At 39.4% G+C, this 15,805-nt stretch overlaps 1 protein-coding gene across 1 annotated transcript in view; it reads left to right on the forward strand.

Moving 5' to 3' along the window:
• The window catches only part of LOC150075077 (serine/threonine-protein kinase Nek8-like), a 223,962-nt gene that overhangs the window by 202,006 nt on the left and 6,151 nt on the right, over positions 1-15,805 (forward strand). The window contains exon 9 of the mRNA XM_090389083.1: positions 1,345-1,470. Within this exon, the coding sequence (XP_090245209.1) occupies positions 1,345-1,470 (126 nt within the window). The remainder of the gene's footprint in view (positions 1-1,344; positions 1,471-15,805) is intronic.

The raw sequence follows: 15,805 nt of genomic DNA on the forward strand, positions 1-15,805 counted from the left end.
TGTTAAGGGAAAGTCTTGCCTGACCAATTTGATTGGATACTATGATGCAGTCACAAAAGAACTGGATGCAGGGAATAACTTTGATATTATAGATTTGGATCTTAGAAAGGCTTTTGATACTGTTGCCCATGGAAGACTGCTGCACAAATTGGAGCAGTGTGGCATTGGAGGCAAATTGCTGCTATGGATAAAGGGATGGTTGAATGGGAGAAGACAGAGAGTGGTAATCAATGGACACTGCTCATCGTGGACTAATGTTATTAGTGGAGTCCCTCAGGGTTCACTGTTGGGTCCATTATTGTTTTCTGTATTTATAAATGATATTGATGATAGTATATCAAGCTTAATGTCCAAGTTTGTAGACGATACAAAGGTTGGCAAGGTTTTTAAGGACACTACTGACGCTATACTGCTGCAACAGGATCTGGAAGGTTGAGCAGATGGGCTAAGAGGTGGCAAATGAAGTTTAACATTGACAAATGTAAAGTACTACATATGGGAAACAGCAACCCCAAAGCAACGTATCAACTCTGTGGTACTACAATGACAGTGGTAGAGAATGAAAAGGACCTGGGAGTAATTGTGCAGGCAGATATGAAGTTCTCTGAGCAGCGCAGACGGGCTGCAAGAGTAGCTCATGGTGTCTTGTCAATGATATACAGGAATTTTTCTAGCAGGGATAAGGAGTTGATTATTCCCTTGTATAAGGCAATGGTCGGGCCACACCTTGAGTACTGTATACAGATCTGGAATCCTCATTTCAAGAAGGATGTAGAGCTGCTGGAACGAGTACATAGTAGGGCAACAAGATTAGTGAATGGAACAAAGGGTTGCTCTTACGAAGAAAAGCTTAAGTTTTGCAATTTACAGTGTCTGGAGACTAGGCGCTGGCGAGGTGATCTGATAGAGGTGTATAAGGCCTTGAATGGTTTGAGCATGCTCAATGCTGATGGGATTCTTCCTCTTACTCAGAATAATCACCTGAGAGGGCATAAATTCAGATTGATGAAAGACAGATGTAGGATAGATGTGCGGAAATTTGCCTTTAGCCAGCGGGTAGTTGTTTGGTGGAACAGACTTCCATCCCTTGTTGTGTAAGTTGGTAGCCTAAATAAATTTAAGGCTGAGCTGGACAGGTATTTCAAACAAACAGAGGGGTGAAATGGAAGTGTTTTTTTTTTTTGGCTGATGCTGCATAAGCTTGCTTTCTTGCATCATATGCCTCTACTAATGCTAATGCTAATCTCATTATGAGATCAGTCTTTATCTAGAACCTAGTTCTTTGATGTTTTAATTGTGTTATATTTATTTTATTTTTCATATGTCTGTTTTATTTTCTTATAGGGACAGTTTGCACCAGTTAGAGGAAACTATTCTTCATGTTTCAAGGAATTAGTCCGTGATCTTCTTCAGAAAGAACCTGATTTAAGACCTACTGCTAATGAAATTCTGCATATTCGATTACCTGAGGTAAATTTTTTTTTTTTTTGTTATTCTTGTTCAGTGTTATAAATAGCAACATAATAAAAAGTCAAAAATATGGCTGCATAACTTTTCTCTCTGACTGCTCGCTGCAGATAATGGTAGATTCTGTCTTCTAACTTCTCCACTGATGCTGGGTACCTTAATGACTTTCTTCTACTAATTGTAAGTGCTATCCATAATTTTACTAATGATAGCATTCCACCTTCCACTTTCAGAAACCCTACCCTGCACAAACAGCCTAAACTTCTCAAATATCCAGCACTAATTCCTTTAAATGCATAGCTCCAGGTAATTCTTCATGGAGTGAAGAAAATACTTAGTTAATTTCAGTTCTTCTAAAAGTCAATCCTGTCTTATTTCTCTCTCAAAAAAAAAAAAAAAAAAAAAAAAGAGGCTACTGCTCTCATGCTCATCTTTGACAACTTTCAGATCTCTAGATCACTTATCTCTATTAGGGATTATCCTGACTTTTAGTCTCCCTTGGCATAAGCACATCACAAATATTGCTATGCATCAGGAAAAACTGGGTTTTCTTTTTTGCTCTCAGTGTTACTTTTCTTCTAAAAAACTACCCACTCTAAAAATCTTAAATCTAACGAAAATATTCAAAACAATTTTCCTTCCTGAAGCTGACAACGCTTTTCGACCGATGTTTTCAGGAAAGACATATGAAGGAAGGTTGCTCCAGACGACGGTCGAAAAGCGTTGTCAGCTTCAAGAAGGAAAATCGTTTTGAATATTTTCGTGATTCTTTTAATTGCGTTAATTTGATTTTTAATTGTTTTAAATTGATTTGAATTGTGTTAAATTGGTTTTTTAATTATTTAATTATTTATATTTTACTCTAATGTACCAGTAAGTTGTTGATTTTTTAGTTTTTTCCATTTTAATTTCTGGAGGGTATCATACGGAAGGGTTCTACGTATTATATAGAGGTAAACTCCTCTTATTATTTTACAAATATTATTATAAACGTAGAACATATTGAGTATTACAGCTCTGATTCATACTATCTAATACATGGTAAGAATATACCCAGATCCTTGACGAAACGTGGCCGCGTCAATGCCCCCCACATACACACTACTCGGATTCCCTCCAGTCACTATCTGGCAGAGGAGGTAGTGAGATTATACGCTAGCTGATCTGGAAGCCTCCTAGAGTTACCAATAGGTTCGATCCAGTGTACTAACTAGCGGCTGACCTGTTAACATCGTTTTAGAGCTGTACCCTCGAAATGTAAGGAAGATTGGATCTCGCCATGATGTCCATCATAACCTCAAAATTGATATCAAACTGCATGATGGAAGAGATGGGGATGGGTTGACCGGAACTTTGCCCTGGAGACTAAACATGGGTTCCACCAGTTCAAGCCTCCAATAAACAAAGTGGTGGTATTGCACTGGTTGATGAGAGTCATCTACCACCTAGTATTGCCCGTAACACAGAGGGGCGGCATTCCTCCATGTTGTGTGGGCGCTACACTTTGACCCCTGGTTACGTTGGTTCACAACTGGGTAATCATCCACTGTGTGCTTGTGCATGGGGGTTATGCCCAGGATTACTAACAGTTTCACCATCGTGAAGGTGCAAGCAGAGGATTTGGCTGTCACAGACCGTCCGGACTTTGCCGAAATTGGGTCCACTCTACTTGTGTGTCATCCGAATATCAGTTCCATCAGCGTTTTAGATTCCCAGGTAGCAAGTACAGCTTGTCTGGCCTCTCGGAGCGAATGTCTGTGACAATCTTAAGGACCAAGGACCTTCAGCTGAAGTCGTCTTTCTTCTTTCTGTTTTCAGTTCTTCCGCTGCTGCTTCTGCTGGTCTCTCATTTCTTTTCCATTAATCCTAGTGGCTGCTATGGCAGCACAGTATATGGCTGTGTGTATAGCCTCCAGTGATGCACCATTGTTGTCAAGATAATGTGGTATTATTTGCCGATTGAGGTGATCTGTAACAGACCACCACAGGATTTTATTTGGCCTCCGCTTAGGTATCATGTGGGGTCCATTCCTTCGAATTCTGTTAGAGCCTTCTTCCACTCGTCTTCCCTTCTGGATATCATGACTTTGTCTCTGTCCACTTCGGCTACTCTGGATTGTATTTCTTCCTGCTGTTCCTCCTCTGGTTCCGTGGTATGCTGTTCCTCCTCTGGTTCCGTGGTATGCTGTTCCTCCTCTGGTTCCATATTGACCATATTCTTTGTTATTATTATTATTATTATTGCTCTTATATTATTTCTCTCTGATTGGGGGATTCCACTCTGTGATGGGTGCTGCTACCAAGTACCTGGTGGCTGTAATGTGTGGTGTTACTGTTGGTCAAGGAACTCTCTGACTATCCTACAGGTGTTCAGGATTGTGACTTTCCAGAGTTCCTTGTAGGTATTCTCTGGGAGACCTGTTGCTGCTATGTAGGGTCTTTGGCACCATACTGATTATTATTATTATTGTTATTAGCTATATGGTGCAAGGAAGCCTTAGGCTTATGCTGCACCAGCCAAAAATAAAATTCCTGAGTTACCCTGAGAGAGAGAGAGAGAGAGAGTGAGAGAGAGAGAGTAGAGTGTGTTTAGTGTCAAACAGCACCAGGGATTCCCCCCATCTCCACGTAGTGTACTTTGTGGGTGTGAAACAGAACACTGTCAATGCCAGAGGTTTAAAGATGTATAGATTTTGTATATGTGTAGTGTCGTGTACCCTTGTTCCTCTAGTTATTTATTAGCCGCTGGGCCCCTAATGGGATCCAATGTTTCCCCACTCCATCCTGTGGAGGCAGACCAGGTACACCACTATTATAATTATTTATCTGGCAGGTCCCACTACCTAATAATTCCCCGAGATTTCAGTGGCAAGGACCTAAACAAAAAAAAAAAAAAAACTGTAGGGGAATGCTGAAGTTGGAAAAGCCAAAGACTGGAGATAATTTGACATGTTTAAATTTAGACGTGTGGGGCATTCGCTTGCATATAGATAGAGTGGAGAGGTAGACTGAAGACTGGGGGGGAGAAGCCAGAAGTATGGAGATGTTAGGGAAGGTGACCCCAGTCAGTCAGTGAGGCAGGCCCATGCCTCACCAGAAGAAGCAGCTTTGGGGGGACAGAACTCCTTTCCTCCCCCACCAAGGGTGAGGGGTTACAGGTACCATGCAAGGGAGCATGATACAAATCGCCAGATGCCACTGGAAGCAGAGCTGCAGATTGTCAAGGTCGATGCAGAACCCAAATCACGTAATTGTTGTATCCGGTGATGACATCATTCCTGGCCCATAGGTCGCGTCCAAGTTGTACTATCAGTTTTGTCGCCAGGCTTAGTTTAGTCGTGGGTGGATGTATACCTCGGTTGCTACTGGAAGGACATTCAACGTCTTAGTTGAGCAGGAAGGTTTTTCATCTCTTGAAGAGATTGTGGGCAAATATCTTGAATTCATTGTAGTGCCTTTCATCAGTTAGGATGTAATGTTCCTGGTCTAGCAGCAGGTAATATATTTTTGTTATTAGTTGACATCTGAGATCTTCATATAGTTCACATCTGTACATTAGGTGCTACCAACTTTCAATGAGTCCACAGTGACATAGTGGATTGTTAGTGATGCCTAGGATGGAGAGTTTCTCCCTAATGGGTCTGTGTCCTGTTAGCATGTAGACCTGGGAAAAACCAATGTGGCGACTTTGGGTAGGTCCTTTCGACATTGGGTATGAATTTCTTGGTGATGTTTCCCTTGGTGGAATTACTGATGCTGATGATTTGATGATGGTATATCAGGTTTAATGTCCAAGTTTGCAGACGAAGGATGGCAATGTTGTTAATGACACTAATGACAGTACACTGCTACAAAAGGATCTAGAAAAGCTGAGCAAATGGGCTGAGAAGTGGCAACTGAAGTTTAACATTGACAAATGTAAATACTGCATATGGGAAGCAGTAACTCCAGAGTAACATATCAACTGTGTTGTACTACACTGACAGTGGTAGAGAATGAAAAGGACTTGGGCGTAATTGTGCAAGCAGATATGAAGATTTCTGACCATTGCAGGTGGTCTGCAAGAGTAGCTCATTGTGTCTTGTCAATGATATACAGAACTTTTTCTAGCAGGGATAAGGATGTGATTATCCCCTTGTATAAGGCAATGGTCAGGCCACACCTTGAGTACGGTATACAGTACACGAGGCCTCATTTTAAGAAGGATGTACAGCAGTCAGATTGATGAATGGAACAAAGGGTTGCTCTTACAATGAAAGACTTAAATTCTGAAAATTGCAGTGTCTGGCGACTAGGCACCTGCAAGGTGATCTTATTGAGGTGTATAAAGCCTTCAATTGTTTGAGCATGCTCAGTGCTGATGGGATTCTTTCTCTTGCTCAGAATAATCACCTGAAAGGGTATAAATTCAAATTGAGGAAAGACAGTTGTAGGATAGATGTGTGGAAGTTTGCCTGTAGCCAGCAGGTAGCTGATTGCTCGAACAAACTTCCATCTGTTGTTGTAGAAGTTTATGGTTTACCTAGATTCATGGCAGAACTACACAAACATTTGGCACGAGTGGATGGATGAAATGAGAAGGGTTTTTCTTTTGGCTGTTGTTAAATAAGCTTGCTTTCTTGCATCATGTGCCTTTACTAATTCTAATGCTAATTCTACCTTTGCAGAGGTGATGAGGTATGGTGTTAAAGCTGCACCCAAACAAAAAAGTAATGAGAAAACCAGAGTTGCACGTTATTTGTTATTGTTGTTATTTGGAGCATTAGCAACTAAATCCATATTTCTCTGGGGTTATGCGGTGGTCATTCCCTGACTTTTCTGCATCCTCCGTATTTGATTGTGACGGGCTCGAACCCCAGGCTAATCAAGAAGCATGTGCTATGCACTGCTGCTCCTGCCCACCTGGCTACGGAGGTGCCCAGAGTCGCACTTCATTCTAATTAAAACCTACAGAGGACATGCAGTTTTCAACAATCTTTGTTAAGGTCAAGGAGACCTTAACAGAAAATCTAAAAGAACAAATGAAGACAGTTAAAATTAAGAGTATCCTGAAGACTAGGTACCCAGGCGTGGCAATCAAAACGGACACAAGGGAGGAGGCACAAAATAGCCTTAACTATGTTTGGATTAAGGGTGGAGGCCTCCAAGAAAATTGGACCCTCAATTGTTTTGTTTGATATAGATCAGAGCACTAGGTGGTAGATGACTCTCATCAAATGTTGCAATACTGCCACTTTGCTTATTGGAGGCTTGAAGTGGTGGAACCCATGTTTAGTCTTCAGAGCTAAGTTCCAGTCAACCCTTCTCCACCTCTTCCATCATGCAGTATGACTGATAACTTTTGAAGTTATGATGAACATCATGGTGAGATCCTATGTTCCTTACATTTCAAGGGTAAAGCTATAAAATGGTGTTTGCAGGCTGGCTGCTAGTTAGTACTTTGGACTGAATTTATTGGTAACTCTTTAGGAGGCTTCCAGATCAGCTAGTGTATAATCTTGCTACCTCTGCTCTGCCAGATAGTGACTGGAGGGAGTCCGAGTAGTATGTATGCGGAGGGCATTGTGAAGGCCATGTTATGTCAAGGATCTGGGTATATTCTTACCAAGTGTATGCCATAACCAAAAATTTGATTACTTCATACAGCATGCCCCCCCCTCCACGTTTTCTTACTATTAAATACACCATGAATTGTCAAACTAATAGAGCAAGCTTATCTGCGAAAAGATCTAAATCTCCCAAACACTTCCTAATTCATTTCACAAATATACGTGATCTCAATTCTAATTTCAACGATGTCCATTCTACCTCATTGTGTCAAATTCATCTGTTGTCTCTACCGCTCTCCCAACTCCACTAATCACTTTGAGCTCTTTGACTTCCTCTCTTTTCAACTTGTCTTTTTCTAGTCCAACTTTCCTCACAGTGAGGTAATTTTTCTTGGTGATTTTAATGTTCACAACTCCAGCTGGCTTCCGTTTTCTAGTCACACCGACCCAGCTGTTCGAGATGTTGAGACTTTTGCCATTACTATTAACCTTGCACAGATTGTTCATTTACATACAAGGATACTGGACAATCCTAACCATACAGCCAACAAGCTTGATCTTTTTTTCACAAACAACCCTTCTAAGTACAAGGTCGAAGTGAGAGGTCCTTTAGGCACCTCAGATCGCAACTTGGTGATTGTCTCTTCTCCAATGGAGCCTTTATCTCATGGCTATTCCCAACCTCATGTTGTTTGGCATTACAAGAATGCAAAATGGGATGACCTGTGAGATTTCTTTTCCACTTTTCCTTGATCAGAATACTGTTTCAAAACTTCTGATGTCTACGTTTTCTCAGATCATGTCAGTGAGATTATTCTTGTAGAAATGGAATCCTTCATCCCACACTCCACTTTAAAATCTCATCCTTTATCTAAACCTTGGTTTTCTAATAAATGTGCTAAAGCCGTTCAGGAGAAGAATGTTGCGTATTTTAATTGGCTTGTTTATAATTCTTCAGTTTCATTTTCTGCCTACACCAAAGCTCGCAACATTGTAAAGCATTTATTAATCAGTGCAAACTAGATTTTGAACACGGAAAGAGTAGAAAACTTGCTTCTTGCCCTAATGGTTGCTGAGCATTCTGGTCTCTTACTAAAGCTATTGGCCACAACTTTTGCCCATCTCTGCTCCCACCTCTGTCAAAAAACCAGATGATTCTGTTGTCACTTCAGCCAAGGATAAAGCTGACCTGCTAGCATCCCGTTTTTCTTCCAACTCATGTATTAATGATCTTGGTAAAATCCCTCCCACCATTCCCAACATGCTCCATTCATTGCCTCCTGTGGCTTCCGTCAAAAGGATGTTAGAAGGATTTTGACGAATCTTGATACTAAGAAAGCTCCAGGTCCTAATGGTATTTCTTTACTTGTTCTCAAAACCTGTGCTACTGAACTTACTCCTCTTCTTTGCCACCTTTTTTTCACTTTTTTATTCCAAAGGTGTTTTTCCTTCTGCTTGGAAATTTGCTCATATCCAGCCAGCTCCTAAAAAGGGTGACAAATCCCTCCCATCCAATTATCATTCCATTGCAATTACTTCTACTCTTTCTAAAGTAATGGAGAAATCAATTAACCACCAAGTCTTATAGTACCTAAAAACCTTCCATCTGATCAACGATCGCCAGTATGGATTCCATCAGTGTTGATCTGCTGGTAATATTCTAGCTTATGTTACCCATTTATGGAGAAATTCAATGGAAAAGTTTGGTGAAACGCAAGCAGTTTCTCTTGAAATCTCAAAGGCTTATGACATCTCAAAGTTAGTCTTGACATCTCAAAGGCTTTTGATCGTGTTTGGCATAAAGATCTTCTAAACAAGCTTCCATCTTATGGTTTGCCAACTATTTTTTGTAATTGATTATTCAGTTTTCTCTCTGATCGCTCACTGAGGGTGATGGCTCTCCATCTTCTAACTTCTCCACTAATGCCGTGTCCCCGCCCCCCCAAGGTTCAGTTCTTTCCTCCACTCTTTTCCTCTTGTATATTTGTGACCTTCTTCCATTGACTGGAAATCCTATCCATAGTTTTGACGATGATAGCACATTGCATTCCACTTTCCAGTTTGAGAAACCTTGGCCTGCTCAATCAGCTTCAACTTCTCGAATATCCACTACCAATTCCTTAAATGCCAATTTCCAGGTAATTCTCCATTGGGGCAAAGACAACTTAGTTGATTTCAGTCCTTCTAAAGTTCAGTCTTGTCTTATATCTCGCAAAAAGGAATCTTACGCTCCTATGCTTATCTTTGGTGACACTCTGAATTCTAGGCAAGTTGTTATATCTCTTTTGGGGATTACCCTGACTTCTAATCTCTCTTGGCACAAACACATTACAAATATTGCTTCCTCTGCATCTAAAAAACTTGGTTTTCTCTTTCGCTTTTGGCGTTACTTTTCTTCCAAACAGCTGTTTATTCTGTACAAATTGCAAATCCGACCTACCATGGAATATTGTTCAGCAACCAGGGTGGTGCCCCCAAAACCTCTCTCAGGCTTCTAGATTCCATTCAGAAGAGGGCATTTAGGTTAATTAATGACTCATCACTAACAGAGTCTCTCCAGTTGCTGTCTCATACACGTACTGTTTCTGCTGCATGCCTTTTCTACAGATACTTCCATGAGCACTGTTCTTCTGAATTGGCTTCTATAATTCCCACTCTCTCTTTCAAAACAGTTGGAACATGTGCTGCCACTACCCAACATCCATTTACTGTCAAAATTCAAACTCATCTTCCTCATTTATTCATTCAACTGCTGTTTTCTGGAACAACCTTCCTTCATGTGTCTTTCCTGAAATTTACAATCTACAGAAGTTCAAATCTAATGTCAACAAATATCTTCTCTCGTCTTCTCACCCTCCAACCCAAGCATGATACTAAGTACTATAGGTTCTAATCGCTCTCGTGTTTGGGGTTTTCATAAAAAAAAAAAAAAAAAAAAAAACTGAAGTTGAACATGGACAAATACAAAATACTGCATATTTGTAGCAGTAATCTGAGATTAACCTTTCAGCCGTGTGTACTATACTCAGGGTAGTGGAGAATGAAGAAGACCTATGTGGAATTGTGCAGTCAGAGATGAAGTTTTCTGAGCAGTGTGGACAGGTTGCCGGAACAGATCATGGGGTCTTGTCAATGATATACAGGAATTTTTCTAGCAGGGATAAGGAGGTGATTATACCTTTATATAAGGCAGGCCACACCTTGAGTACTGTATACAGGTCTGGAGGCCTCATTTTGGGAAGGATGTAGAGTTGCTAGAATGAGTACAGAGAAGAGCAAGAAGCTTGGTGAGGGGAACGAAGGTCTCCTCTTACAAAGAAAGGGTGAAGTTCTGCAAATTGCAGCATCTGGAGACTAGGCACTTGCATGGTGGTCTGATTGATGTGTATAAGGCCTTGAATGGTTTGAGCAGGCTGAATACTGATGGGAGTCTTCTGCTTGCTCAGATTACGAACCTCAGCCAGCATAAACTGAAATTTAGGAATGAAAGTTGTAAAATAGATGTGCGTAAAATTGCCTTTAACCAGCAGTTGATAGCTTAAATATGTTCAAGTAAGAATTGGAAAACATTTTGGAACAAATGGATGGGTGAAATGGGAAGTTTTTTTTTTTTTGTTTTAATAGGCTGATTGTGTATAATCTTGCTTTCTTGCATCATATGCCTCTTCTAATGCTAACTGCTATTGACAGCCATGTCTAGACAGCAGGGTTGTTATGAACAAAACTTTGATTCACTGTTTCTGAAATGGCCAGAATCTACAACAGTATCCTAAAACACACAAAATCAGTTGATATCTAGCAGAAATCTTCATTAATAAAAATTCCAGCTAAGCATTGCTAAACAACCATATGTCAGCATTTTAATGTAAAATGTTTATGTCAGGGAAATTTATTTTCTAAAGCATTGTGGACTTCAAGAAATCTCCTGCTTTTTCCTATAATGTTCGTGTTTTACTCTGGCTTTTTCCTATATTATTTGTATTTTCTTCCTGCTTTTTTTCGTAAAATATTTGTGATTTCCTTCTGCATTATATAAAAAATATATGGTCCCCTCCCCCATTTTGGTCTAGAAATTTTTTGTTTTCCTCCTCCTTACAATTGCCTATATCTAGCATTTTAAAAGTCTGCAGCATTGTGATGGCTGAAGGGATGGGGACCTATGCGCTATTGAATGGGTGTATCTAACAAAGTAGCCACCCATTGTATTGGTTCAGTAGTTCGTTGAATGCTAGAATAAAATGCACTCCCTGATTGGTTGATGCTGGTAGTGTAGAAAAATCTTACATTTTCTGGATTGGTGCTTCCTCACATTGAGAAGAATATGATATAAGGAATAAAAGTTGTATGTATGTTTTTGTTGATGCTGTGAAACCATAGCTTCCTTGCATCTTTTGGTCTTTACTAATACTAACTCTCTTGCAACCAAACATGAGTAATTCCAGAGACATGGCAATGTTGTTAAACTCTGAATGTAAATTGTTGGCCTAGAAGAACAGATTATTTTAGTGTGAGGACGTCTGAGTGAATAACTAGCATATAAGTGAGTTGAACTATGGTGGTGTCTAATAGTTAACCTGGGTGGTGGTGGGGCATCTGACAGGTGCCACTCAGAAATAATGTTCCCTCATTAACAGTTTATCAGTGATTATCAACATCTCTGAAATTGGGATGTGTCTTACGTAAGAATCACTGTCAAAAGAAGCTTTCAGAAGGGAAATTGCCAGGCATATGGGTGATATGCCTGAAAAGGGGGTGGCGCTTCCATAGCCAGGTGGGAAGGAGCAGCAGTGTGTAGCACACGCTTCTTGATTAGACCGGAGTTCGAGCCCGTCACCACCAAATATGGAGGATGCGGAAAGGTTAGGGAATGACCACCGCATATTCACGGAGCAATATGGCCTTAGTTGCTAATGCTCCTAAAAACCAAATAACAAACTAACAAACCTGAAAAAGGAATATCTCCTGCATGGGATAAACAGATATGCTTGCACAAGTGCATTCAAATCTTTTCATTCTTTTGTCACTTGAGTTATGTTCATTGGTGCTAGTGCTTGTGTAACTAAAATTTGGACTCCTAATAGCCATTTAAGATGTCTTCAAAAAGATTTCACTATGATGCTGCATTGAAACAAAAACTTATTGTGTACTCAAAAAAAAGCATAGAAATAGAGCAGTGGTGCATAAATTTGATATTAGTGAAGCAAATATTCATTGTTGGAGAAATAACAATTCCATATTTTCTTGCAAAACAACAACCAAGTGCTTTACCTGACCTTGGAAAGGAAGATACCCACAAATAGATGAAGCTGTATTACATTTTAGTTACCAAGATATGTACAAAAGAATTGCCTATTATGTACCAAGGAATGCAACTGAAGGAAGGAGAAATTGCCAAATCCCATAGAATAGGTGAAAAAAAATTTCAAAGCAATGAGAGGCTGGTGTAACATTCATGTGTCATGTAGGACTGTTGTTAGGCATTGAATATTGATTTGTTAAAAACTTCCTGCTGGCATTCAACAGAAGCTGCATAAGTTCCAGTGACACAATTCATTTGAGGAGAAAATGAAACTATGATTTTAGTCTCAAATAAAAAATGCCGATGACACCCCGGTGTTCTTACCTATGCCTCAAATTTATACTCTTGATGCTAAAGGTGCTAAAGAAATCAATATCATTAGTATGGGTTTTGAAAAGTAACATATTACTGTGATGCTATGCATAACTGCTGAAGGTTGCTGCCATGTATATAATTTTAAACTGCAAACCTGATACTGAAGAATAAGATCTTCCCCAAAGATGCTATTGTGCATGGGGGAAAAGAAAAAAAAAAAAAGGATGGATTACAGCTGAGATGATGGACGGTTGGCAAAAAGTCGTCTAGAACAGACATCCGGATGGTATGCATAAATCACCAGTATGCTAGTTCTTGATGTTTTTTGTGGACATTGTCTGAACAGCTAAAGAATAAGCTGACTGAAAAGTGTAGCGACTTGATTGCTATTCCTTGTAGCATGACTGCAACCCCTCGATGTCAGTTAACAAACCATTTAAGGACTATTGGAGAAAGGAATACGAGTCTTGGGTGTTGACTAAATACCTTCTGTTGACACCTTCTGGTAAGTTAAAGGAATGTTGGAACCAAAACTTGCAGAATGGGTCTCAGCGGCTTGGAAGAAAATCCAGGAGACAATAGTGGAGCACTGTTTTAAGCAATATTAATACTAATACTATTTGCTATATAGTGCAAGGAAGCCACAGGCCTTTGCTATGCTGGCCTAATTAATATATTACTCTGTATATCACCTAAAAAAAAAAAAACAACACACAAGTAGACAAGAAAATACAAATTATGTGCTTTTCCCCTCGCATAGGTAACTGTCCTATTGACCTTTGAATTTATTCAAACTGTCAGCCTCAATTACCTGTGATGGCTTGTTCCAGCAATCAATAACTTGCTGGCTAAAAGAAAACTTCCTACAATCTAGTCTAAACCTCTTTCCCTGTAATCTGAATATGTGAAAATTATAACAGTGAAAATTCCACCTTCATTCATTTTATGAACCCCTCTCAGACCCTTATAAACCTCAATCAGATCACTTCTGAGGTGCTTAGCAAGGTGTGTAGCCCACATAATTGAAGTTTTTCCTAGTACAGTTGCCCTTTTGTGGTCTCACTATGTGAGTTGCCCATCTTTGGACCCTTTGATGAAGCTCAATGTCTTTTTTTTTTTTCAGATGAAGTCTCCATTCTTGAACACAGTATTCCAAATGTGGTCTTACAATTGCCTTATTCAGTGGGATTATGACCTTCCTATCTCTACAGGATAATGTTCGATAAATCATTGATAGGACACCCTGGGTTTTCCTGGCTGTCTGTTTACACTACTCAAAAATCTTCATATCTACCCATATTGTAACTTCCAGATTCCTTTCTTCCTTTAAGGTTTTTAATTCAACCTCATCAAGTGTTATAATTTATTTTGGGGTTGCTATTACCCAAGTGGAATACCTTGCATTTTGCAAGGTCTTCTGCTTGGGTCATACAAACAAAGTTATACAAACAGTCACCTGTTATTTTGATATGACTAATTTCATATGGTTCATCCTCACTAAAATAGCACCTTCTCATCATGAAGGGGGTTTCTTCAGTAAAGATAGATGCAAAGTATCTATTCAATTCATCAGCAACATCCGCTGGATTATGTATGAATTTTCCAGTACACAAAGGTCCGATCTGATTTAGTTTCTTCTTTGTTGTATTCACAACGAAGAAAGTAAAGAAAGTACTGAAAAATTTCGTCACCATTCTTTACTCTCTTATCCAGTGCTTTCTAATATGCAGCTATGGCCTCTCTAACCTTATTTGTGGTACTATTACAGTTCAACTTGTATTAATTGTAGATTTTGGTACTTTTCGTCAATCTGAGGATACCTAAGGGTTCCTCTGAACCCTTAGATATCCTCAATGATACTGGCAAAAATCTTGCACAAACTTTGTTCAAATGAATACCATCTCTACAAAATAGATTCCTTTTATGTACAAGTGTGGGCTATACCGATAAAAATTTCCCCATAGAGCCTTGCAGATTCCCATAAGTCTTGAGTTAATCCACAAGGCTTTTCAGCATGTAAATTTCTGACCTCCTATCATGTCTGGGCAGAAATGCGGACACAAACATTCTGACCTAACTTGCTGCATTTTTTAGCATGGCCCTATATTTATCCAACAAATGCTTAAGTCAAAGTAAATGCAACAAGGCATCATATGTTTAAGAGTATAAATAATCTATATAATATTGGTGTGAATACACCATAGAAAACTCTTAAACCAAAAAACTACGTTTGTAGTGTAAAAGGGCATAATTTTATCTGTATCTCATATTGTGCTCATCCTTCACAACGACTTGCCATGTATTGCATTACATCGAATAAGTAATGCTTCACTAAAAGAGAAGACTATTGTTACTTATTCAGTGGGCACCACCACCACCCAGATGGCACCGTTTCAGGGCTTGTTGGCCTTTCATCGGTAGGTGGGCAGGTACCCTGGTATTTCAGACATGACAATCCAGTAGTGAAGATAATCCCACAATATGAGAGTTGCCAAAAGAAAAGGTGTACATAATAATGTTTAAGTCAAAGTAAATTCAACAAGGCATCATATGTTTAAGAGTATAAATAATCTATATAATATTGGTGTAATATTAAATAGATTCACACCAATATTATATAGATTATTTATACTCTTACATATATGATGCCTTGTTGCATTTACTTTGACTTAAACATTATTATGTACACCTTTTGGCATCTCTCATATTGTGGGATTATCTACACAATTGGATTGTCATGTCTGCAATACCAGGGTACCTGCTCACCCATTGATGAAAGGCCAACAAGCCCTGAAACGGTGCTGTCTGGGTGGTGGTGCCCACTGAGAATAAGTAACAATAGTCTTCTCTTTTAGTGAAGCGTTACTTATTCCGGGTAGTGCAATACATGGAAACTCGTTGTGAAGGATGAGCACAATATGAGATACAGATAAAATGATGCCCTTTTACACTACAAATGTAGTTTTTCCAGCAAATGCTGTATCACCAATGCTTTAGATGGCACAGAGGACAATACTGAGTTGGAAAATGCGAACTGAGTCAAAAAGTAATTCAAAAGAATTAGACTCTGAATGTGAAGAAGTTTTGGACTCTGATGCTGCAGAAACAATGAAGTATAATACGAGGTGTGCTACCCAAATGTTCCTGAAATTTGAATGTTGCACAGGAACTATGT

Source organism: Mastigoproctus giganteus, chromosome 14, assembly GCF_048544385.1.
Source record: "Mastigoproctus giganteus isolate SK-2022 chromosome 14, ASM4854438v1, whole genome shotgun sequence".
NCBI lineage: Eukaryota > Metazoa > Arthropoda > Arachnida > Uropygi > Thelyphonidae > Mastigoproctus > Mastigoproctus giganteus.